The following is a 26,653-nucleotide window of genomic DNA, read 5'->3' on the forward strand; positions in this document are numbered from 1 at the left end:
TCCAAAAAGGAAAGGGTTGAGACGACTTATGGACTTTCGGGTCCGGGGGCAAAACTTCCGTCCCGCGTGTCGATTATATACATATTGTTTTAATGACGTGTCTCTTTCTATATAAAACCTATAAACTTCCGGTGCCAGGTGTCCATCGCCGTGGGAGAAGATACAATTGCTCCTCGCCTCGCCTGCTGTCTCGAGTTATAGCTTTCGAGCCAAATTCGCGCTCGACCATCTCTCGTATATCTATTTCTATTGTGCGTTGCCTTAAAAGGATGAAACCCTTTGCTAACATCTGACCATATTTGTTTTTATGGCCTGATCGCGTCGATGCCGCAATGAATATCAATTAAGTGCTTTAATAAAAAATTCTATCCATTCGGCAAGCTTCAGTTGTAAATTAACAAATAATTTCTTATAATTCAGAAAAAATATAATTGAAAATATTCAATTGGCTGTTCAATCTGTCAAATTTAAAGGTCTATAAAAAAGTGAAATTTTGATAGTAAAAATGCCAAAATGTGGAATTAAATTTTATCTGCTTTAAATTGGATATCCTTTGGCGCTTAGCTTTTGAATTTAAATTTGTATGAATTTGACACATTTGTACAATTTTCAGTCATTTTTCTAAACCTTGAATCTAGTCAGTTCCTAGGAAAGTGATTCTGTGGCTTCTTTACGCACTGCGGAACTCCTACATTTTGAATAAATCATTTTTAAAACCCAACAAACTCAATTTTAAATTCCTCTGTGAATTTGAGAAATTTATATATCTGTCTGCCTGTTTTTATATTCATCAAAATAGGCATAATTTTTATCCAAAAGAAGCATGTTTTTTAAGCATAATAATTCGAAAAGAGATATTATTTCAGAGAAGCTTTCTTTGTCTTAATCAGAGATAATTTTAAATTAAAAATTCCAAGTAAATGCTGGGCAAAGGAGCATTAAGGCGGCGGCGCGATTTCGCAATGCGGCACAATTCGCGGCCAAGCAAGCTAAATGCAAATGAGAATAAAAGAGCGCCATCCCGCGCGTCAGCAGCCGTTCGTTTTTCAGTCACGCAGGAAGTTGTCTGCGATGTATCTCGCGAGAGAGTGTTTTCTGCAGCGTTACAACCTCTTAATTTTCGTGTCTGTAAAAAGTACAAAAAAAAAAACGCGTAAATTTAACGTTCTTTCGCTCGCGAAAGGGCAGCGGATGCAAATTTTACGAAGGAAGGAGTTTTTAGTTTTTTTTGCAGTCACAAGATTCATCGATGGGAAAAGAAGCCTCTGAAAGCAGCGCGCGGCAGAATTTGAGACAAACTCTCTCTGCTCGCTGAAATATCGACCGCGCGGCCCCCGACCGTGTCTCGTGATACTTCCTATTTTCGCCTCTCGGCGTCCGGCCGCGGCCGACTCAAGTCAACAGTCCGTCCGTTCGTCCGGCCGAGAATTTTTAATGTTTCTCTCGCGCCGGTCGCGCGAGGATGAGAATGTTAGAGAATGTTCAGCAAAAATTCCTCAACGCCGGTGATTGAATTTCAATAAAATACATTTTTAATTCGCCGTTTTATAAATTCATACACATCTTTAAATAAATGATTTAATGGAATAAATTACAAAACTTTAAATAAAAAATTTATCAAAAATTAAATAATTATACTTGATGAAATTTACAGTGATTTTATTAGTAAATTTCTTAGTTATTTATTTTTCTATTGACAAATCAATAAAATTTTTCGAGTTCCAATCAAATGTTTAAAATATTTTTTCATATTTATTTTTATGTTGTGAGAATCTTAAAATATATGATGAAATTTTTATTTGATTGAAGGGAAATTAGAAATTTTAAGTTGAATTAGTTGTTATAAATCAAAATCAATCTGCTAACAGAAGATTTGAGCTTCTTAAACAGGATGATTTTTTCTCTGTTTTCAATTTAATGACTGGCTGAGCGTCCACTGCAGGACCAGATATAAATTATATAGGTGCGGTGCGTGAGGGGCGAGTCACGGTTGCAGCTCCGTAGTCGAAGAATTACTCATAAAAACTGGCCATCCATCGGCGCGCGGGGCGAGATGCTCGCGGAGCAGGTTTTGGCGATATCACCCGTTTTTTGCCCTTTTCTCCTGCCGCGGCGGCAGCTTTTTCTTGCTCTCGCCGCGCCAACGTCCGGTCAGAAGTGATTAAAAACTACCCCTCATCATAACTCATTTCATCTTCAACAAACTGCTTCTCTGCGCTGGCCTCATCTTCGCCAAGTGTGGGAAAATTCGTCCCTGCAGCTTTGCATACCAGCTTGGTCATAATATTTTGCATACAGGGGTGTTCAAATTATTTGGCTCAAGAAAATTTAGCAAAGGGTTTTTCACTTTGCTAATTGGTGGAAAATTGGCCGAAGGTCACTATCGGGTTTTTTCATTGCGAATTTCATAAATTTTACAAGCTATGAGCAGAATTCAAATTCTCACGGTCCTAATTAACAAAAGTAAAGCATTTTTTTGGAAAGCATAAGTTTTAATTTTATATTTTTTGCGTTGTTTAAAATTTAATTTAAAAATAGATGGCTAATAACAATAATAATGTTGATAATTAATTTTTTAGATTACTTTAAATTAATTAATTAAAATAAATTTAAAAAATTGACATTATCAAAATTAAATAATGAATTATATTGGAAACTCCCTGTTTAAAATTAGAATTGTTTTATCTTTCATAATATTTATTTACAAATTATTGTTATTACAAAACAACAGGCCAGACGTTTTTCATCTTTTTCTTAATCACTTTTTATTTCCAAGTAAGCTTGAGTAAAAATTTTGCTTGCGTGGAAACCATAATCCATCTCGCAAATGAGTTTGTCCGCAGTTGGGCGAGGATTGCTTGGAAATTTGGTGGAAATTCTGGAAATGCCGGAAATGGGAGTTGCGTGCGTGACTTTCATCCACACTGCGCTGCAGAATCCCCTCCGTGTCAAAAAGAACTGCAGCTTTTCTACTCAAGGAATCGCAACCACTCCCTTAAAAAAGCTAATTCATATCGTGCGATGAATATAAAGACTTTTCCGCAGAAAATTTTCAAATCGCGCGGACACCCCTTTTCTTTCATACAAATGCAATTCTCATCAGCTAATTAACGAGGCATTAAAAGTCAATTGCCACCCTAAACTATTGTCGAACGCATTTTACGTTGTAGGGTGGAGCAGTTTTGCTCTTTCATCCTCCCCCGGGGGTGGTGCAGATCATCATCCCTCGCCACATCTCGACGCAAAGTGCATTAAAACACCGGGGGTGTGTTGCTTTTCAAACAAACTCTACTGTTTAGTTGCGGCCGGGGATGAAAATGAACAATCTCTCTCGTGATGAACGTAATCGACCGCAAAGTGTATCATCACCTCGCTCTCTCTTTCGAACTGATGCGCGGCCAGAGGGTGTGGGGGTGATTTGACCTTTTGGCATTTTCCGTGAAATTTAACATGACAGCAGATGTCGAGTCATGAGATCAGATCATTTGGGGGTGGAGACGGGACGTGAAACTTGCTTGATTAATTTGATGTACAATTTTACAGCATGCGAACGAAAGAAAATAACAGGCATGATTTTTTTAAATATATAAAACATAAATGTCGCTATTTTAAATTAAAACTGAAATTTTCGCTTTGATTCAAATAACAAGTGCAGGATATAAATAACGACAAAGAAAGGGTAAAAAATGAATTAAAAAAAGATAAAATTTTAATGTATATAAATATAAATTTGATAAAGGAAATCAGCTTTACAAAATCTCAGAAATTGATCCTCAATTTTATGAAACTCCTGCAATGACTAATCCGAGCTGGAAGAAACCAAGTTTTGAAAACAGACATTTAATTACCAGATATGCAGTACACGGATTTCACTTTCTATTTTGTATAAGAATAAAAATTACCATTCAAATGTAAATAATGATTGCGAATGTGAAAAATGTGGGAGGAAAATTAACTTGTATCATTTTAGTGAATGCTGTAAAAATAATTTAAGCTTAGCTTGTCTGAAGCTGCGAGAATGAATTATAAATAATTAATTGTATACGTTGAAATGTTGTACACATTTTGTGTTTAATAAATTTCTATATATATAAAGGAAATCGAGACACATCTCTTCAATACCAAAGATGAAATAGTACAGGAGCAATTTTATTTTTCAGTTCCCAAAAACTTTGGTTTTTATTTCTAGATTTTTCCATGCAATTTTGCAAACCGTACTGGTGAAATGCATTAAGAATTACAGTTAAAAATATAAGAAGGGGTTGGAATTAAAAAAAATTATTATTGTTTTTCTGCATTTCAAAAAATATTGAAAACAATATCATTTTGGAAACAAATTATTCCTTTAAATTAAATTTTAAGACTACAGATTTCATCTTTTGGGCCACAACTGATAAAATTTTAACAAAATTAAAGATAAATTTAAGATTTAAAGTCCAAATGAATAAAATAAAAATAATTTCCACCACGAACGAATGTCCGCATAATTCAAATAAGATAAAAGTTATAGTGAGATCAGATAGGTTTGATATAGGGGCGCGTACACGGAGAGGCGAGGGGTGGCTGAGGGTGCGCGCTGCTCTCTCTCTCTGCAGCAGCACACGCGGGAGATGTGGTCGGTTGCCGGCGCGGTATTGATCTAGACAGAGTGGCGGCGCAGTTTAATATTATTACTAATGTACTCAGGTAAGGTCCATCGCGTGACTCGGTTCATCTGTCGTGCAGCAAAAGCCCCAGATCATTAGCAACCTCCCACAAAACATGCTGCATTATATACAAAAAGCCGCTCTTTCTCTCTCTCCCTGTCGCTCGCTTTTTGACTAAAGAGTCCTTTGCACGTGATGCGTTTTTTTTTTTACATTTCTACGTGTCCGAGTTGAAAAGTCGAAAGGCTGGTCTTGCGTCTTGCTCGTGGGGTGGCCGTTTTTGCCGGGAAACGCAGCTCGCCTTCTCGGAAAAGCAGCCGAATAATTTATAAGGTCCTTTTGTGGGACCAGCCAAAGAGAGATTTTCTCAAGATTGCTGCGCACCACGCTTTTGTGTCACGATCTTTTTATTGATGCCGCACTGACGTATTTGATGTTCTTGGAAGTTTTTTTTTAATATTTCTTTAATAGTTTAGAAATAATCAAATTTTAAGTAATAAAAAAACCGTTAAAATCTTCATTTTTTTATTTTAATAAAAAAAGTCCAAGAATTATAAATTTAAGTTATTTAAAATAATATTTCATTGCACCATTTATACTTGTAACCCGTTCTAGTATTAAAACACAGAGTGAATGAAAAAATTTCAAAACTTAAAAGTAATTTGTATTTTAAAATTTAAATTTAATTATAAAATTTTTTAAAAAAGCCCACTTTTTGTAAATATCAGTTTAGCATCATAACTTTTTGTAAAAATAAAACATAAATTGGCACGCAAATGAAGCTGATAAAACTTAGCATTCAGCTGGGCACCAAATAACATAATTTTTTTAAATATTCTGACAGACTTCTTCAATAATTCTTCATTAAAATTTTCGTAGCCTTATCAAGAAGTGCATCTTTTTGAAAATTTCCATTAAGCAATTTCATCGGCTCAGGAGGTGAACAGAAGAAAAATTGTAGCGTTGGGGTGAAGATCAATAATTTGTCATTTCTCGGCGCGACTTTGTTGACTGCTTTTATCACTTGATATGTGATGCTCCGTGTGCTGCTCTCATTCTGCACGCGCGCGATATATTATGTATGTGCAAAACACACACACCGGCAGGCGCCGCAGCCAAATGACTTTCGTTGCAAGGATCATTTTTCATCCCCAGGGTGGTACGATCGAGACCGCCCCCTGAATAATAGGAGAGAGGACGCCCGTCGTCTACCAACAGCGGCGATACACACAATGCAGAGAAGAACAAGAAGAAGAAGTGCCGACGATGACCCTGGGTCAATATTTGGCCGTGCTGGTTTAAAATTGCATCCCTCTGATTCAATCAGACTGTGTGCACAGCAAACTATTTTACTTTTGGTGTTATAAGATATGATGGGAAGAGCAAGACTATTGTTTGAATTAATATTATAAAATATTAAAAAGAAATTAAATTAAATTTTTTGGCGTTTTTCAAATTTTAGTTGAAATTATAAGATTTCATGTAACAAATTTCAAAACCGATTTCGCTTACTTTCCGCACTCGATAAATTTTAGAGAGATATGAACAGTTGCAAATTCACCACGTAAATAGAGTCGCAAAACAGCTTCTTTTAATAAATTATTTATTAACTATTCAAAAGATATGGCAGAATTAAATGAGATTTAAATTGAAGTAAATAAATTTGTAACTTTTTTCATGTGTAATTTTTTCCATTAAATTACCGGCTGAGAAATTCCTACAGTTTATAAAATAAATACCTAAATAACTCTTTTATCCGCTCAAAAATTGGTCTTTTCAAACCACACCTATAAAAATCTGCTCCAAAAATTTATAATAATAATAAAAAAAAAACGGCGGGAAAGCTACCTCAAGATTTCTCCTTTTCGGTCTAAAAATTAGACCGGAAAAGTTTAGAATAATTTAAGGGAGTGTAAAATTGGACGCATTTTTGCCGCACTAGAGGTCATCTGGAAGAAAAAGACTTACCTTGGACCAGATAGGCGAGATGCGAGAGAGGGTGAGTTGGGGGTGCTGGTTGCAGGTGCACGAGACGCCGCAGAGTGAGTCGGGCGCGGGCAGCGCGATGGATCCGCTGCCAAAATATCGATCTCTCGCTCTTGCAACCCACGGACGATTCTCTCCCCTGCCTCTCTGCCCTTGCAGCAGCTTTTCCAGCTCCCGCCCGTCTCCGCCGCCGCCGCCGCCTCCACGCGCGCCTGATCCAGCGCGCACACGACACACGCACAGCGCACAATTCCAGCGACTCATTTGCATTGCAAAATCCCCGGCTCGCCAAAATTCGAGGAGACGAACGAACGCCCTCAGAGATTTGAATGCGGACGAAATAAGGACGAAAAAGCTGCACGCGAATTTGTATCTTATATTTTCAGGCCTGAGAAAGTGACGCAAATTCATCTGCAAAATAAATGAATTTAAATAAAAAATTTGTAGTTTTACTTGTTAAGAGCTAATATGTAAGCTGACTCGAAGGCTATTTTTATTTTTTGCTAAATTTAATTTCATTTATTAGAACTTCTTGTCTGAAATAGAATTTCATAGAACCGTTTCAGCGGGAAGATAATTTTTTAGACTGAAACATTACTTATTAAAATTAAAAAAAAATACATTTTCATCCAAATGTATGTAGGTTTGAAGGATGGGATACCGTTAATTAGACATAGAGGCATTATTCGCTAAAATATATATATGTATTTAATATATATAATTTAATAATATTTTAAGTAACTTATATAAATGTAAATTTTTAATAAAAAAAAATATTTAATAATTAAATAAATAAAATGTTTTTGTTGACAAATTATTTTAAAAATAATATAAAATTAAAAAAATATCAGGTTGTAATAAAATTATTAACTAAAATTTATAACTCATTTTTAACAATTAAAAAGTTTTTTTTTTCAAACTAAGAAAAAAAAAGGTTTTTTCTCCAAAAAATTAAGAAAAGTTACTGCTAATTTGTTAGTGTGAGCGTGGAATTTTTTTTTCGTGTAATTGTGCACGATTTTGAAAAAAATTTCTCACTATTTTATTGCTAAGTGAGAACTGGTTCACAAAACTTGTTCTAGAACTGCGTCCACAAAATTCTGCATAAGTGACATTTATATAGAAATGGGCCCATTGCGAAATTGGCGAAATTGCGTTGGCCGAACTCTCTCCCTCCCTCCACGCAAACCTCAATTTTGCTGTCACCCGCCGGAGATCGTTTTTTATGCACAATAATGGCCTAGTCAGAACGGGCAATCATCAAATCTGCCCGGCGCGAAACGCACGCAGCACGAAGCAGGGCGTCCTGCGGGAAAATTGATTTACTTGCATCTCAAAACAGAGAGCACGAAACGTTTCATTCGGAGAAAGTGGCAAGTTTTTTTTTATGTTTATAAGAAAAAGAATTCGCCATAGAGTGAAGCTCAATATATATAATAACGGGGGGGCCGCGCGCGAGACAGCGAGCGCAAGATTTGTGGCCGAGCGCATATTTTAATGGCACGCGGTGCAGAGAGAAATAGACGGAGATCATGAAACCCTACTAAACATCCCTCGCTGCTTTTTCTCGCGCATGCTTAACTTGAGATTGAAGCCCGGAGAATGCTGCAGCACCGAATCTGGGGGTGAGCCGCGCGCGCCAAGGGTGAGTGGGAGGGCTGCCGCGGTGCTCAGGCGCCGCCGGCCGCGATCTTGCGCTCCACTGAATCCACCCCATCTGCTCTCTGCAGCTAGAGGGGCTGCTACTGCCCTTAAGCCTTTGCAATCTCATTACGCCTGGCCTCTTTTATCTCCTCTGCTTTTCGCTGCTGGAAAATCTAGCATGGCTGCTCTGAAATTATATTTCCCTTGGCGTGCTCGCTATCTGCATGTTGCTGGGAAATTAAGTGTTCGGCCTCCGAGAAGATGATAGAGAGGAAAGAGCACGCGGGAAACTTTTCATTCTCGTGTATGGAGGTGTGTGCAAATTACAGGCTACGGCGTCTCTGTTTTATGCAAAAATGGGATGGAAATATTGTCCTGATGATTGTCAAACGAGTACTATATTTTTTTATTTATTTATAGCTTATAAGATATACTAAAAGTAATGAAGAATCATGAAAAACATAAATATTATTTCCACTCTTTTTTAAATTTTGTGTTTTAATTTGTGCCAAATTATCCAACAATTCCGGTTCTTTTGCAACAAAAAGTTTTTCAATAAACGAATAAAGTCAAATAAAAAAACAACAGTAATAAATTTAAAATGAATTTGTTACTTAATTTTACTAAATGCAGTTTGTATGCTAATAAAAAAAATTAACTGACATGGCAGAATAATTAGCTGTATGCTTAACAAATGTTTGTACATATTCAAATTGAATTATAATTGTCACTAAATTTAGTGCCATCTGCCATGAAAGATAGTTCAGATCGTTATGCTTTGTTTTAAATTAATGCATTTATAGTGATCTAATGCTGATTAAAATAATTTTTAATTTTCACATCTTATGAAGGCTGTTCTGCTCACAAAATCAGAATCAAGAAATAATAACATTTTTGCTATCAATAAGTTTAGATTTTAGTCAAATTCACGTAAACCAAGACTTCAAACCTGTGGGCAAGCAAAAGAGTTTTCTGATTTATAAATTTCTGATAAATGGATTTTGGATAAATAAAAACTGTGGTTCTGATAAATGATTTCTGATGAATAATTTTCGGACAAATGCCGAAAAAAATTTTCGGATGTCTTTTTTTCTGACAAATAAGGGTTTCCCATTAGCAACATATACTTTAATTAAATGAAAAATTGAAACCGGGCGAACCTCTTTACAAAAGAAAAATGAAAAAACAAAGTACAACTGACGAACTGACCCCAAAAGGCACTTAAAATCCCTAGGGTTTTGTCGTGTCCAAACTATTAAACAAAGTGTGAGGAATTCATGAAAACTTATATGGAGAGAATTGTAATTATTTGTCAAATTCAAAGTTATAGTTATTTTGAGATTGAAAATAATTACAAATCCATAAAAATCTTGCAAAGTTTCCTGTTTTAAACTGTTTTAAACAAGTTCATTAGTGAACATAAAAATATGTAAATTAAAAAAAAAATGAATTTAAATTGCAGATTGTGTAAATATAAATAATTTTTTTTCCTATATATGTGTCGTTTTTTTTTGTAATCAAAACTTTCTAGGTGCTTAATGAAAGTTGTTATTCCGTGTTGACGGCTGCGGAGGTCGCGTGGGCGTGAATTTGGGGGGTGAGATTAAATACGCAGAAACGCGAGAGTGTCAAAGATGAGCAACTTTTGCGGCTTCCCTCTCTTCCTAATTCCATTATCATCATCTGCGCCGAGCGTCCCTCTCTCTACATGTATTTTGTTCTGCTGGCCCTTTTCTCCGCGAGCAGGGTTTCGAAAACCCATAATACTCTCGGCAGCATATACGTCACATTTCTAATTGGCGAACCGAAAACCAGCGACCAGTGTATAATGTTTGCGAAAACTCTCATATAAAAAAGTCGATTTCGACACCGATTCGAGGTCATCGCTGCGCCGATGTCTAATATCAAACACAAATCCAGCAAACATCAGGTTGGTCAATCTCCAAAACAAATAAAACAGACGCGGCGAAAAAGCGAAATCATGCCGAGCTGATAATAAAACAATTACACGCCACAGCAGCCGATATATCAACAATAATATTAATGAGGCGGCTGATTTCTATCTCCCTCCAAAAACATTTTATCCGTGCCGCGGCGCACAAAATTTATATATTGTTCGCGCAGATAAGGCACCGAATGTCGCATTTTCGCCTACTGCGGACCCTGAAAAACACAAATTAATCCTTCTGCCTCTTTTTATTATTTATATGAAAAACAGGAGAGCTGCAACTTTTCAGCTGCTCGCGTGAAATGATCGTTGCAGGGCCTAATATTATGATGCAGTGTGACATGTTGTATCATACAAACCTCCATGGCAACTGATGCGTGGCCGATGCGTGAGTTACGAAGCTTATTATCATGCGGGGGTGATGGAGCGATCACGTTTGATGATCTAATAAATGAGAATGAAAATTGTGCGTGGAGCAGAAAGCAGGTGGCTTAAAATAATCTGAGCGGCAAGTAAAAGGGGTGGGAAAAAGTTTTTGAAAAAATGAAGCATAAAAAACCATAAAAGCAAAATCAATGAATTTTATAATTTTAAATATAATTTTTTCTACTATTTCATTATTTTTTGGCACTTTGTTGATCATATAAACATATAAAAATATTGAGCACTCAATTTTTAAAATGATGGTCAAATAGTTTTATGAACTTTCAAAGGGTCGAACGTTTAGTTGATATTAATTATATAATTTTCATAATTTTATCTAGCTATTTCAATATAATTTAATTTCAAGCATCCTTGTCATCCTTGAAAAGTTCAATTTTTCAATATTGGTACAGTGATAGTAATTGACTCCAGTAATTTATTAAATTATTTTTTGCAAGCGTCTCTTTGCGATGCAATATTATGTTAAAAACTCAAAATAAATAAAGAAGTATAATTACAAGTAAAAAAATTATAAATTAAAAAAATTAAAAAATTTTAAATAGTTATTTAAATTAATAATTAAATTGATATAATACAAAAAATTTAATTAATACAAAATATATTTTTTTTTACGATTTTAGAGTTTACATTATAATTAATAATGTGTCAAAATTCTGCCAAAAAATTCAACATGTTTTGCATTTATTTATTCATTTATTTATTATTTGCTGCGTAATCATAGAGATTGGACTCGTCTCTTATTCTGTGCCGGACAGAAGGGTCAGTCAGGCCGGTAGTTGCCTATGTACAGTTTGACCCTTAGGGTCTCCATGGCGACGGCCTCACCACGAACCACGCCCCCGGCAGATCGAACCGCGCCACGAGAAGGAGCAAAGAGAGAAAAAGTTGTAGCAGAGGCTGCTGCTGGCAGTCGGAATTTCAGCACGCGAGTTTGCTGCAGCATTATGTATTATTACAACAGCCCCAACGGCGGCCGGCGGCATCATAAAAAATGTATACACGAGGACGCAGAGAGTTCGATCTGGAAAAGCTGCTTTGTCGGCCGGCGCTTGTGTGCTCAGCGCCGGGGCCAAGCGCCGGGGCTGCTCTGCTTCTTTTCGAGTTCGCTCTCCAGAGCAGCGCCCACAGATATCGCTTTATTGATTCTCAATGATGACACAACAATAAAATGCAGCTCTTGCCCAGCAAAGCTTGCTGGAGAGAGGGGATTGCCACTTGAATTTTATTCGCGCCCTTTTTTTTTGCACGATAAAAAAGATTTTTTTTTGTCACATAAATAATGCAATTTTTCAAATGTTTGGCCCTTGGTAGTGTAATTTATTTTAGGATGGCCAAACTTCAGTCTTTAAAAAATTTCGCACCGTGCTTAATTAAAAATATTTTGGGGTTCGTTTAAAAAATTCCAAAGAAAATTCAATTTCAAACTACACAAATGCAGACTTTTTGTTTGAGGTTAAAAACTAACATATTGAATAAAAAAACTACTTAAATTTATTTAATCAAAATTAAATAACAAACACCTGATGATGGCTCATCAATATTCTGTATCATTTAAAAAAGACAGAATTTGTGATTAAGTTGTTAGACGAAAAAGTCAACCGAGGCTCACTGCGGCTGCGGATGGGGGTCTTTTTGATCAAGGAAGTTTTAGTACATAAAACTCTTGCTAGTGGTGGTGCCGTTTTGTCTTTTGCCCAACATTCCATTTTCTCTCTCAAATAAACAATTTTTTTCAACTAGTGTAATACAATGTGAAGTAATAATTTGAACAAATAATCAAAAATTAATAATTTATTGAAATGAAAAGAAAATCGGGCTTGTCCTCGTTGCAAAAAATTGTTTTAATTCAAAAACAAAACGGAGCTCATCTCCTCGAGCGTCAACTTCTTCAAACAAATAATAATTTATGTTAAAATAAATTTAATGAAAATTATTTTATTTTTCTTATGGAACTTTCTCAAACAATTATATGTTTTTTTATAATCTTTGATGCTCAATGCAAAAATATAAATTATTCTGCAAATCAGTTGGATTATTTTCAGTGTTGCATGTTGCAGACTCGTGCAACTCAAATTCCATTATTCAAGAAATGAGCCGTATATCATTTTCCATTTCTCTTTATTCTTTTAATGTTAGGTTCCACAGCTCACCAAATTATAAATCTCTCTCCTGGGTGATCTTTTCAATTTACGCGCAGAGTTTTTGTTGTATTATCAACAGAACATAATAGCGCGCGCAGGGCTGCTGCACGCGGAACATCTCCTGTGCTCGTTGACATTTCATCCCCCTGCGCTGCCGCTCCGCTCATCACTCATCTCGCGCGGCACGTGCAGAAAAGGTCACACATCAGCAGATTGCCTCTCTCTTTATTATTCTCTCACTCAGTTTACACCGACGTGTTGTTACATGGCATAAGTGATTTAGTCTTAATTAATTAAAATAATACCAGTTCCAGCAAACTTAAAATATTTCTTAAAAAGAATAAGAAGCGTAAAAAAATTTATTTATTTAATTTATTTATTAAATAAATTAAAAAAAAATAATTGAATGAATAATGAGAAGAAAAAAATATTGTTTAGATATTTATTTTAGAATCTTCTATCTCCGTCTTTCGTTAGGAAATTTTGATTTTATTTTGTTTCATAATTGGAAATTAAATGAACCGAATAAATTTTCCCTTATATTTAAAATTTTAAATTGTAATGTATAATATGGAAAAATGAATCATGAATCTAAAAAATAATAAGGTATTCAGCTAAATTTGTTCAATTATTGTCTTACGCAAAAACATACAGACAAGAAACAAGAAGCGGTACGGTTTGATGCGGCGGCGCGGCATGTGTGCTGGTTGGCGTGAGAGCGAGATTTGATCGCAGAATCCCACTGGATCTGCGGCGCCAGCCAATGCGAGACGAGCCGGGGAGTCGAATTGCTCAGAAGAAGCCGCGCACCATCTCCACTCAGATGGTCCACGCAGCCTCCTTTTATATCTCGTGATACGTTCGCCACGCCTCCAATTCTCGGCGTCAGCGGAGACTTCATAATAAGCTTAAATTACATGAATGCTCCATTTAATTAATTGTATTTTATTACATTTTTTTAAATTAAAATTGACAAGACACCGTAATTATGATTTCAAACTTAGATTGATTTTTATTCACATGATCTACACAATTATCAATTTTGTTTTATATTTTACATGCAATTAAAAATAGAATGAAAATGAATAAATAACTATTGTAAATGAAATTTTTTTAAATAAAATACTCAATAAATTAAAAAATATAATTAAACATTAATATTTATTTTAATGCAGTTAATTTTAAATATTAAAAGCATCTATAGGCAAAAAAATCAATGTAAATATTGTAATATGTTATTATTTTTTTTTATTTTGTTAAAAAAATTTAAATTAAATTTAAAAACTTTATACTATGAAATACTTTTAAACGCTCAATCTAGTTTCTCGCTTTACTGGTTCGCAAAACCGATCATTGGCCAAGTGTTTGCGCGCAAATGAGGTTGCATATCAACACCGATCGATCTTTCTCTCTGCGCTTTGCAAGCTGCGTCTCGAATGTGAAATTAATTAGGCAGGTGAAACGCGTCCAAAAACGGTTAATCCGCCGTCGGCAGCGAGCATCATATTCCGTATATGTCCGCATCCAGCAGTTGACATTCCAAAAGGGAATGGCGCGGCGACCCGAAGCGGTAGATAAAGTGCGTGCGCGGTTGACCGTTACGAGGAGCGCTAAAAGCAGTACCTGAGATTACAGAGCATAGAAAAAGGATGCGGGCTCTCTCTGTGAACAAAATACTCCGGCGTGATGAAAAAGCATTTTTAATTTTATGGAGAGACATACATGAAATGTCGAAAATGGAGGAGATGGTGTAGGATGCGCAGCAATTAAGGTGTCACCTGGATTTTTTTCTAACTGCGTGGGGGGCAGCTTAAATTCTATTAGAGTGCAGTGCCGACGAACGACCCATCATTCTCACAGCTCTGGTCCACGCGGGGGGCAAAGTGGTGCTCGCTCTCTTTGTCGCCGCTGCTGCTTTTTGCTCTCTCGATCACGCCTCGGCCTGGTGCTCATGCATCCTGACTATGCTTTTCTCTCTCCAGCAATTACATCCCATTAGGGAACTCTTATCAGCAACTAAGCGTCGCTTATACCTTTAGGGTTTATGTATTTTTTATGCTTCTTGCACAGCGACCAGTTTAATTGCAGTGCAGCTGCTCTGTTAAGATTTTGTAAACAGTTCTGTGAAAAAGAGTTGATATATTTTATAAACGCTTTTTGTAAAGTAATTTATATAAAATGCATTATTTAAATATTATTTTTACTTAAATTTTGAAATAATTGACACATTACAATTTTATGTTATTAAAATTTACTTTTCAAAATTTTCTAAATTTTAATTTAAAATTTATTTTTAATTAATAATTACTATAAATAAATATAATAAGTGATAAAAACAAATGAGAAATAACGCGCGTTTATTATGAATTTCATAATGAGAAATTCAACGAAGATATCATTTTCTACAGTTTTGTGTAATATTTGATTATTTTGATATTAAATTCAACTTTTCATCAATGCAGTCGTTGATTGTTTTGAAGAAAACCAATATCCTGCCCTAGGCGCCAAAGCAATAAAGGATTGTCAAGGATAAGCCAATTACATTTCAATACAAATACAGAAGCACTGTGACCCTTGCGTGTGAGATATTTTAACGCAAAGAGTTAAAATCAGTCGCAAAAATTTCAGATCGTAGCAAAATGATGCGATGAAAATAAAATATAAATTCTATTTTCTTCTAATTCCACTAATTATTTTGTTCAAGCATTATAGCTTCCAAAAATGTTTGAGGCTTAATAATTTTGTAGTTTATAATTTTAATTTTCAGCTTGAAAAAAAGTAAATAAAATACGGATTGTTTAAAAAAAAAAGCTTCAAGCAATATTTTTTCTACTGATAATATTCATTTGATTGAGTCATTTTCATCACCTCTATATAGGTGCGAATTGAGCAACTCTTTTTGCGATATAATTTATTCAGATCCACAATAGAAAAGATTCATTATAATATAGATGAGCGCGTTTGAGAGAGCGTGGGAGAATTTTTGAGCGCGGCGACAATTTGCATATGAGGTGCGCATCAGCCGCGGATCGACTGACATGTCACCTGACTAGCTGCGACTTCATTTATCGTGATGACCAAAAGGGATGTGTATGTGTGTGACTGATCATGAGAAAATTATCGGGAGCGCTCTCACCGACAAAAGAGCGGGCCACATTTGTATTTGCATATTTGTCGCAGGAAATCATTTCTCAAGAAAGTGCGTCGCAAAAGATCAATAAAATATATAGAAAATTGAGACGAGGGGCAGGTGCTCATCAAATATTCCATTTTCCGATGTGCAGCGGCAAAAGCACCTTTTCTTTTCGTTCACACGTGCACTGCGGGTGCTTGTGAGAAAATTTCTCCACGCGATTGCCTCGGCAGGGTCATCTTCGGGTGATCAAAACGAATTTAAAATGTGCAGTGCATTTCGGAGAAAGTAAATAAAAATAAAACCGTGACCGGTATATATGCAAAGTAAAATACCCGCACAATAGATCCAGGAAGTTGAATAAGTTGATCGTAAATTTTAAATAAAAAAATGTTAATTAGATTTTAAATTTCAGTTGCGCTGTTCTCTATAATTTTTTAATTCTTAATTCCAGATAAATCCGTAAATTTTAGAATAAAAAATATTTTGATTTAACTCTTGTTGAACTTTGCATAATGTAAAAGTGCACAAGTCGTGAACTCATTAGCGCAATAACAATAATGCGCCTCGTATTGGCAAATCAGCAGCGACTCGTTGCTGCAATCGCCCGTCTTCAGTATAATTATTTACAGTTCATTAACGGTCACCTCTGATTGATAAAAGCACGCGTGAAAGCACTTACAATTAGCGTTGCAAATCAAAATTCAAATAGTTTTACGCCACTGAAATAATTTTTATAAAGCTTAGAGATTATAAGGAAAATGTGGCGATGAATAATTATTTTTTTATTTTTAATTCCGAGTAAAATTTGTTTAAACTTGCATGTGATTACTATAGGCTCGTGCATTTTAGTCGGTTTTTAGGGGTCAAAAAGTTGACTATTTTTAGTTGATTTTACATAAATTTAGTCGTCTTTTTAGCTGGTTTTGGCCAAAATAGTCGGTTTTAGTCGATTTTTTTAAAATCGGATTTTTACATGAAAATAATCTTTTAATCGATTTTTTAGGATTGCATTATTGAATCTCCATTTTTGGAATCATGAATAATATTTTATCACCCATTTTTCATCATTTTCAAATTTCCTAGCTAGGATACAATTGCTGAAACCGTTGAATTTTTGCAAATATTGTTATGAAATAAATTTTTTGAAAATAGTTTCACAGGGTTATTTGATTAAATGCATGTTTTGTTTGATATTTGTGAACAAAATTTATATCTTGTCATAAAATTATGATTATAATGCTCTAAAAATGCTCAAAAACATGTTTGTTCCTCTCTTGAAAATTATTAATTTTTCATCCATCCCATGTTTTATTCATTTTTTGTAATTTAAGATTATTAAATGCTACTTTCAGTCACTTGAAATAAAATCTGTATTTTAAAATTTTTCAAATAAATAAACCAAGCTTTTCAAAATATTTTTTGGCAAACATTTTGTTTCAAAGTCTGGAAAAACCTAGTTTTTGCTTAAAAAGTTGAAAAAGTCTGTCATTTTAGTCTGTTTTAGTGGCTTTAGTCGGAAATGGAATTAGTCGATTTTAAATAGGTGCCAATCGTAATTAAATCACTTAATTCATGCAGAAAATGCGTAACGTTCCGAGCGACTTGGAAAAAAAGTTGATCGACTAAAAAACACGAGCCTAGTGATTACAATGTGAACTTTACTTAAAAATTTTGCAAAACATTTTGTTTAGTTCGCGACAAAACAGCCCGAATTTTCTTTGGCATTTCATTCTTCAATTAAAGTGCAGATTTATATAATTAGGAGAAAATAAAATAAAAATAGCTTGACCAATTAGCTTGTGTGTCCAGCACTACGCACAAATGAGGAGAGTGATATATTGTGCTTCTTATCAACGGTGGAAGAGACCCGCGCGCGGCAGTTCCTGTCCGAGAGAGATAAAAAAGCAGCCGCCGCGCCGGGAGCGCAAATGAGAAGGAAAATAATTACGGCGACGCGGACGAGCAGCATATGCGGGAGGAAATCGAGTTTTTTCCTCCCGAGTGACGACGCGAGTAGATAAAATGCGCGCAAAGGATTCCGAAAGCCTTTGTTCTTGCAGCGACTGTCGTGATGCAGGCAGTTGTCCTCAATGATAACAAAAGGTGCTTATTTATTTTTCCGTGTGCAGCGATGGCACCTGAGTGTCCCTCTCTGTGTCCTCCTTCTCGCTGCGTGCGCGGGTGATAAGGGCTTGTCGCGGCCGGCGCTGCAGAGAAACTCTCCACACATGACAAGGGCGACGTGCAAGACACCGTCATGACGCACCGCCTCTTGAAATTATTGCAAAGCGTGCAACTTAATTTCATTAAAAGTAATTAAATAATAAAAATTTTATATAATTATTATATCTTAATTCTTTCATGGCAAGGAATAAGTTTATTTATTTATTTTTTGATCAAATTTATCGAGTGATATTTAATAAAAATTATAAATAGTTCAATCAAAATACCGTAAAATAAAAGTTTCACAATTGAAATAAATTAAATTATTGTTTTCAAATTTAATCATTACACATATAAGAGTTACCTCTGACTCAATATTACAGTCGACACATTTTTTGTTTTTTTGTTCTGGAGACGAACTCTTAAAAGCTAATTAACAATATTATAAAGCATGTGAACGAAATTAAATATAACTTGAGATAATTCAAATGACGTCGTATCCAAAAAGTCTTCGCAGGGCAGCACCCTCAGGATCTTCTTCGTTGCCGCTGTTGGTACTTTCGTCCGAGATGTCCGAAGTTCCACTTCCAAAAATGTCACTCATTGAGAGTGAATAATCTGAATCCCACATGCCTTCATCGTCAGAATTTTCCCCTTCCCTAAAAGATAATAATTCATACCTAGGTTAATATTTTAAATTATACTTTTTTATTTTACCAATAAAAAAACACAAGATTTCCATCGTCTTCTTCAGGGTCATCGTCGTCGCCATCAAAATCCAATAAGAAGTTGTCGTTGTCAGAATCAGATAAGTGGAATGCCTCATCCTCGTGGTCCTCAACTTGGTCCGACACACGCTGGTGTTGTTCCCACGCTTCAAATCTTCGCGAGGTGAACAGGAGGTCATTGTCTTGGTCAACAAGCTGAGAGCAAATTTCAACGTCATGGATCGTCACTGCCGCGGCGGCTGCTGTGGGTCTCGGCAGGCTCACACCCGTCGTCCTGGGAAGATCAATTTATTTAAATTTAAGATTTATTTCAATCAAATTTGAAACGAATAATACTTACCATTGGTTCTCCTCAACGTTGTACACGTCCACAGAATTGACGAATCCCATGTAGGTGACGCCGCCCAACAAGTAGATGAATTTGCCAACGACAGCCAATGCCATTTGACTTTTGGCTTCGGGCATCGGGGCAAGAAACATCCAAGTGTTCGTGGCCGGGTCGTAACGCTCCACGCTGCGGAGGTATCGAGTTCCGTCTAGTCCACCTGATAAGAAAAATAAAAAAATTTGCATAAATTTAAATTTTATAAAATATAGAAGATAAAATTTGATGCTTTTTTTTAATATATAAGTTTTAATGATTCTTGAATAAAAAAATCGAATAAATTTTTTTAGTTAAATCAATTTTTTCTTGTAAAAATTCTTACCAAAAACGTAGATGAGTCCGTTGTATTCTGTGCAAGCGGCGCTCCGGCGCGGCTCGTTTAGCTGAGCGACCAAACTCCACTCTCTCTTCACGGAGTCGAATTTCTCAACTTTGGGCAGTGTCCAGAAGCCGTCGAGCCCTCCGATGAGATAGACGCAGTGTCCGATGGTAACAGCTCCGGCTGAACTTCTGGGGTACTTTGACTTCGGGCCCACTGTCCACGTGTTTGATGCAGAATCGTAGAATTCAGTGGAGTTGCAGCCCACAAAGCAAAATTTAATTAAAAATTAATTTTTCATTAATTAAATATGTTGATGCATTAATGCACTCCATTAATTTTTCATTAATTTTGTGTGACGCTTTTTTTACAGTGTGGCATTAATGAACTCATTAATGAGCAACATTAATTACGCATCATTTCAAAATTATTTTTTAAATTAATACTGGTTTGCTCAAAATAGCTACTAATGTTTCATAATTAATGTATAATTAATTAGTCATTAATGTTTAAATAATTTTTTAATTAATTAATAAATCATTTCATAATTAATTTTTTGTTAATTAAAATTTGACTGTAAAATTGGTATATCTTACAAAATTTTGGTTGCATTTACTGTTGTGACAACTTTTTTTATACAATTGAAAACACTAAAAAATTAAATACTAAATGCTCCGTAAAACTCAATAGTTAAAATGTTGGAACTAAATGAATTATTATTAATTTTCCGTATCTCCTTGTCTTTAATTATTTTATTTAATTATAAACTTTTTATAATCTATTTAAGTTGAAATTAAAAATTCACAACAATTCATGACATCCGAAACAAATTTTGTAAGATACTCACAAGTTTGCAGACAAATCCATAGATCCAAAATGTCTGAAATTGAAATAAGTAGAAAGATAATAATTGTTTTATAAGACTATTAAATTTATTTACAAAAAACAATAATTATTGCCACAAAATTTTATAATTATCACGTTCTTTACGCTGAACAACTGCGTCGGGTTTCATTCATTGGACGAAATTGTCCCTGGAAACCGTCTTGCATCTCAATTAATAGGCAGGCCATTTGTACAAAAACCTCCAATTTTTGTGTCCACAATAAGGATTGGCGGAGTCTGCAAAATGCATAAATTTTATGAATACAAAATATGGTTATGTCTCAGGTTAATTTGATGCAAACCCACCTTTTTATTATGTCGGCAGAAATTTAGGAAGCTACAAAATTCTTTTTAACTGCAGACGGTTAGGCTTCATTCCTCAATTTTACTTTTAATCAGACTACCTAAAAAATATAACTGAAAATTAAAAACAAGTATATTTAAACAAATTGATTGCAAATATAATTTAACTTACAAAAAAATATTCTTTTCCAAAAGTCATTCGGCAGCGTGACGGGAAGTCGAAGTCATCCGATTGTCAGCTGCGCTGGCATGACCGCTGACCGCTCTTTTTAATTGTCTCTCGAGAGATTTGCGAGGGCGAGAGAGATTCATCTCCTCACAGGGCAGGTGCAGGGTGGGATCTGGCAATCAAATGTGGCAAAATCCGTCTCGATGCGGCGCGCTGCTCTATCAAATCTGTAAACATGCAATGTAAAAAATATTTTTTTTTTTTTTAAATATGGCACGCGTTTCAATTATCTGCTAATTTCGAATTAAATTCATGTAAAAATCAATTACCTTTTACTTTTCCTTCCAACACGCGGCTTCAGCGCGGCGAGAAGCACAAACGGGGACTCGATCACATCGCGGCCCAAATTTTTTGCCAAAACTCACGGCGCGGCTGCGAAAATGTCGAGTTCCAGCGTCAAACCTTCATTTCCTGCGAGGGCAAACGTTGAGGAAGGCGTGTGGTGACCTTAAGCGTCCGCGAAAGGGCCCATAACCCCCGCGCGGCACTTGCATCGGCCCGAAATTGGACGAAAATCGGCAGTTGTATGAGCGACCCAACCGTTGTCAACAGTCACTTTGTCGATTTTGAAAATAGCGGCTTTCCCCCACCCATTCTGATCACGCGCACTGAAATTTGTCTAATTATCACCAATTAATTTGTCATTGATTATAAATTAATTAATATATATAATTAGAGTAATTAATTAATAACTATTTACCAAATAATGAAATAAAATTATGAACTTAGAAAATTTTCTTCAATTTTGATTAATGAACTAATTAATTATTAATCAATATATCATTACTAAGGGTCAATAATTTTTCATTAGCTAACCTAAAAATTTTAAATTAATTAATGCATTAATTGATAACTATTGACAAAAATTATTAACTTTCAAAATTTTTATTCAATTTTGATTAATGAACGCATCAATTATTTAACAATGTCAAATTAATTGTGGTAATTAATTATTAATTATTTTAAATAAACAATGTGCATCATTATTTTATAACTATTTATTTAATATTTAAAAAAATTATTTGCTTTGGAAATTTTCTTGGATTCTGATTCATGACATCATTAATTATTAATCAATGTATCATCAATTGAAATAAGTAATTTTCAATGAATTAACATAAATAATTTGATTAATTAATTAATAACTATTTATGAATTAATGATAAAAAATTATTATCTGTGGAAAATTTTCAACAGTTCAGATTAATGTACACATTAATTATCCAACAATGTTACATTAATTGAAGTCATTAATTGATTACCAATTAATTATAAATTAATGTGACATTAATTTTTAATCATTAATGACTGATAATTAATTAAAAATTAATGTTCGATGATTTGGCATTATATTTTGCTTTGTGGGAGTTGTTGAAAAATCCGGCCCCAGCGACCATCACTTGTCCATCCAGGCTGGTCGCACAAAGACTTGTCCTTGAAATGAATTATATAAATTTATACTCAATAAAAAAAAAATTAGATTCTACTTTGCAAACGAGATGTCCTTCACCCTGCTCCATTTAAGAGACGTCAGGTCCAATTTGTCGCACCTGGTGCTGGGCGCGCCGTTCTCCGCGCCTCCCAGGAGGTACAGGTCGTGACCTTGCAGCACCACCTTTTGGAATGCCAAGCGTCTGAAGGAATCATCGCCCTGAGGCACACGCAGCTCCACCTTTGGCTGAAAATAAAATTGGTTTTACTGTGTAAATTTTTAAAAATGTGAACCTTGAGCCACTGCTGAGTGTGGAAGTCGAAAATTTGCACCGTGTCGGTGCTGGCCGATGCGTTGCCTTGGAGAACTTTGCCGCCCAAAATCAGAATCAGGGAGTAGGGAAGACGAGGCTTCATGAAGGTGGGAACAGCGCCGGAATGATTTACGCTTTTTGAAACGACGGCGTCGGCTTCGAGGTTCCTCCTTCTGATGATTGTGCAAATATCCGTGGCGTGACCCACCATGGGATTTTCAATAATCTGTTATTTCATAAGAATTATATTTAAATAGAAATTATTCTTCAAAATGAAGAGATCGGGCTTTTCCTCGTTGTAAAAAAATGTTTTTATTCAAAAACAAACGGCTCTTTTGAATAAATACAATCTTTTTGCAACGATCTCTTCATTTCCATGATCATCTCCTCGAGTGTCAACTTCTTCAAAGAAATTATCCTATTTTAAATAAAATGATTTGACTTCTTTTTAATAATTTATACCTCTTTCAGGACGTAGCTGAATGGCAAGAAACCTATTCTCAGGAGCATCGCCAGCTTGGGCACGTCCTGGGCTCTGTCTGCGGCATCACAACCAGCCCAGCTAATAATTAACTCCCAGACGAGTTCCTCCCTTGGCGCGTTGAGTCTGTCGCTGGAGACGAGCGCGGCCATCGTTTTGGCGCTGACGGACTTGAGAACGTCGGCCGAGCGCTCATAACTTATTCTGGCATGCAAATGGGCCCAGCCAAGAGTCTCCAGCCTTTTATCTGGCCATGGTGTGCTGTGGAATGAACAATCTTTAAAATTACAATTATTTAAAATTTAAAATTTATGACTTTTCCGTCTGCACGAGCTGGATGCAGTCGTTGAAGGTGATGATGTTTTTGAAATAGTCGCAACAAATCTGCGCCAAATTATCCAAGCAGAGAAAATCGGCGCCTCTGTAGATGTCGGTCACGGTGAAAGGGTTGAGTTTGTTCAAGTTTCCGGTGTAAATGAATTTGATCAGTTCGATGATTGTCGATGCGGAGCAGCATGGAATTTTCACCGTTATTCTTTCCGAATCAACGTTTTTCATTATATGTTTCTGGGCCCAGATGGCCATCCTAAAAAAATTCTTGGACGAATTTCTCCTAAAAATTCAAATTACGTACTCGAAAAAGGGGCTGGCTGATGAGAGGACTTCCGAGTGCGCCAAAACAAAGCCGCCGTCGCAGCTTTCCACCTCTAAGTCGCATTTTGTTCGCGAACGCTCTTCCCAGAGTTTCTGCCGCGTGAGTGCAGACATTTTGCTCCTTGGTCGATTTTCAAATTTTAAATCGTTGACCGTTAGCAACAATGTGAAAATGATCAACTATGCACAAAAATTCTTTAATATTTCCGATTATTGCAACGGTGCTTGAATGTCTTATAAATTTTACCGCATTGTTGCGTTTTTTCTTTAACAATTTTTATTATCTATGAAATGCCTTTTTTTTAAATTTGTGCTAACATTTAATGTTTGAAATAAAATAATTTAAAATTTATTTTATTACCTCTACATTTTTTGTGTGTACGCAATTAAAAAATATACTAAAAGATTATCCATAATCCGCTTGTCTTTCATGATAAAATCACAATTAACGTTTTTCCAGAACAACCTTTTCTTTTGAGAAATGCTTAAAATCGTCTCAAAAGCCATCTCTGCAAAATAAAAAAATAAACGCCATCCCCGCATACCCAATTTAAATATGCTGCTTCTCACTTAATTTGTGTTTCCTGTGATGCGCCGGCCCGTGTGGCAACTTTGTCCGTTGGAAGAAACGCGCGCGCTCTGTGAAAATTGTGCGGCTCCTCAGCACCTGCCGCTTCCCACATTTGTCAAACATTTTGCGTCTGCTGCTCTTCTTTAACGTAATTATATCTTTCTATACGAGGCATTTAATTTTTTTCCATCCCATTTCAGGATACATAAAAGACACCTGAATTTATTAGCGCGATTCTCCAACCGTCCCAAACGGTTGCCCTCCCTTATAATTTAACAAAAACAGACTTCGACCATTATGCAAGGAAAAGCGCGCTAAAATATTTTTATAATTAAATTTCTTACACTTAAAATATTAATAATAATTATAAAAATAACTTGAGTTATTTTTAATATATTTATGCATCTTATTTTATTATTATTTATTAAAATTAAAATTATTAAAATCAAAATTAATGACCATAATAGATTTTTTACTTTTTAAAATTTCAATGAAAGAGTTAATTTTAATTTACAGAGATAAAACAAAAAAATAAATATAAATACTCCAGTCGCTTTTGGAACTTTTGGAAGTGATAATTGCACAGTTAATATTGTTGCAACTGACTTTGTTAGAAAATAATTTGCAGGAATAATTAGCAACATAAATATAAGATATAATTACTATAATGTTCAAAGATTGAATAATTTCATCCCTTTTGCCTAATTAAGCTCTTAAACTTTCCTGTTATATAAAATAATTCAATTAAATTTTTTAAATAAAAAAAGCTATGAAAATACTTTAAATAATTCGTTAAACACATTCATGGACCATAATTTTTGAAAATCAAGGTTAAAATTAGTTGTATAAAAAACGTAAAACCTTCACTATGTTTTGATATAACTTTTTTATTTTATCTTGAAATCCGATTTCTCGCTTGGCCTCTTTTTTTATTTACTTTTCGGCTTGACAGCGTTCTTCGGTGGCTCTTTTCTGCCGAGAGAAAGATGTAATTGCGTGTTTGAACATCCTCTATATTCTGTTGGCGGCGTGTAGATGATTTTAAAGTGATTAGCGCACCTGCTGATGCGCGCGCGGCTGTCTCTCTTTTTGTGTAACGTCCGCAGCAGCTTTTTCTCTTATAAAGGATAACAAAGTCGCTCTCTTGACGACCGCCGAACAATGCATCAGCCCGCGAATAAATGTGTATAGCGGTGGCGTGGCGCGGTCATTATTATCATTTCGTTCGTTTTCTTCTTCCGCTCACCACCGGATGCATCCGCGCTGCTCTTTTCTCATCTCCGGTGCCAAGAAGAAGCTTTTTTACCTAACAAATTAAATTGTGCTCAAAGGTTGCGACTTGACATCCAGGGGGAAATTATTTGTTTATCAACCGACCCTATAAAAATCAAGTGCTGTGAGTTTGGATTATGAAATGACAAAAGAGTGGAAATAAAAGTTATTCTCACACTATGTTTTTTCGGTTTTTTCATTGATATTTAATTTTATTTTCGTCTATTTACGCAAAACATGATTTTAATTTCAAATAAGGAGAGTAGAGAATGGGTGGGTCCGAATATGAGAGAATTGATTCGCGAACCGATTCTCGAGAATTGATTCTTGAGAAGCGATTCTTGAGAAGTGATTCTCGACTATGGTTAACTTCGAAAAAAGTAAAGTTTGGCGAGCAGTTTCAATAAAATAATTAATTTTTAAATGTTTTAAACAATTATTTGTCACTTTAGGTGATTTGTTTAATCAAAATGCACGCCAAACTTTACTTTTTTCGAAGTTAACCAAAGTCGAGAATCACTTCTCAAGAATCACTTCTCGAGAATCGCTTCGCGAATCAATTCTCTCATATTCGGACCCACCCATTGAATAATGATGAATCTCCAAATTAAAATTTATTTTTAAATCTACAAAAATCAGCTGTAAATGGGACAAATTGGTCTTGTTGCTTCTCAAAGTCATTAAGTTGATTTTGCAGGTTTTGTTATTTATAAGAATTTTGTATTCAAAAAAGTAAATTTTTCTGATGAAAATAAAATCAAATGTCCACAAACTTATCACAAATCATTTAGATTGCACAGCTTGGAAAAAGAAATAATTAAATTCATTATTTTTACTTAATTTATTTTATGAAGATTGCAAGTTACACTTTGAAATTATGATTCATGAAAATCATCTCATTTTATTGTAAATTTTGACGTGTAGACAAAACTGAACGGCCAATTAAACTGGCCTAATTAACTGCAAACGCTTG

The 26,653-nt window shown here is 35.2% G+C and overlaps 3 protein-coding genes and 1 long non-coding RNA gene across 5 annotated transcripts in view; all 4 read right to left on the minus strand.

Annotated features, from left to right (window-relative positions):
- The window catches only part of LOC132195135 (ras-responsive element-binding protein 1), a 65,703-nt gene extending 58,979 nt beyond the window's left edge, over positions 1-6,724 (minus strand). Inside the window, exon 1 of the mRNA XM_059616923.1 lies at positions 6,615-6,724. The gene's annotated coding sequence lies outside the window, so the exon portion shown is untranslated. The remainder of the gene's footprint in view (positions 1-6,614) is intronic.
- Positions 6,725-18,592: 11,868 nt separating this feature from the next.
- On the minus strand, positions 18,593-19,811 carry LOC132195486 (influenza virus NS1A-binding protein homolog B-like; the record flags this gene model as incomplete). The annotated part of the gene is made up of 4 exons (XM_059617506.1): positions 18,593-18,767; positions 18,826-19,110; positions 19,177-19,381; positions 19,544-19,811. Coding segments are annotated over 4 exons (933 nt in total), but the record flags the coding sequence as incomplete, so codon positions are not given.
- A 277-nt stretch (positions 19,812-20,088) lies between these two features.
- Positions 20,089-21,757, minus strand: LOC132195223 (uncharacterized). 2 transcript variants are annotated; one of them, XR_009441622.1, is made up of 4 exons: positions 21,227-21,757; positions 20,901-21,124; positions 20,732-20,829; positions 20,089-20,662 (listed from the first exon to the last, which is right to left on the minus strand). It is a non-coding gene; the product is annotated as an uncharacterized LOC132195223 (long non-coding RNA). The 2 variants fall into 2 exon arrangements; XR_009441621.1 differs by having other exon boundaries at positions 20,732-20,842.
- Positions 21,758-22,440: 683 nt separating this feature from the next.
- LOC132195487 (kelch-like protein 3) lies at positions 22,441-23,951 on the minus strand. The gene is made up of 5 exons (XM_059617507.1): positions 23,818-23,951; positions 23,500-23,769; positions 23,165-23,444; positions 22,683-22,928; positions 22,441-22,635 (listed from the first exon to the last, which is right to left on the minus strand). The coding sequence occupies exons 1-5, from the start codon at positions 23,949-23,951 to the stop codon at positions 22,441-22,443; spliced, it is 1,125 nt and encodes a 374-aa protein (XP_059473490.1).
- Between the last annotated feature and the right edge of the window lie 2,702 nt (positions 23,952-26,653).

This window comes from Neocloeon triangulifer, unplaced genomic scaffold (genome assembly GCF_031216515.1).
Source record: "Neocloeon triangulifer isolate White Clay Creek 2 clone unplaced genomic scaffold, ASM3121651v1 ptg000009l, whole genome shotgun sequence".
NCBI classification, from domain to species: Eukaryota; Metazoa; Arthropoda; class Insecta; order Ephemeroptera; family Baetidae; genus Neocloeon; species Neocloeon triangulifer.

What these genes read in the sequence shown, in the direction of transcription:
- LOC132195487 (XM_059617507.1), bottom strand. Translation starts at nt 23,951, where the DNA reads ATGTCTGCACTCACGCGGCAGAAACTCTGGGAAGAGCGTTCGCGAACA. An exon ending in TCAGCTACGTCCTGAAAGAG is followed by an intron (nt 22,929 to 23,164) that starts GTATAAATTATT and finishes ATGAAATAACAG; the next exon opens with ATTATTGAAAATCCCATGGT. An exon ending in ACACTCAGCAGTGGCTCAAG is followed by an intron (nt 22,636 to 22,682) that starts GTTCACATTTTT and finishes TTTTATTTTCAG; the next exon opens with CCAAAGGTGGAGCTGCGTGT.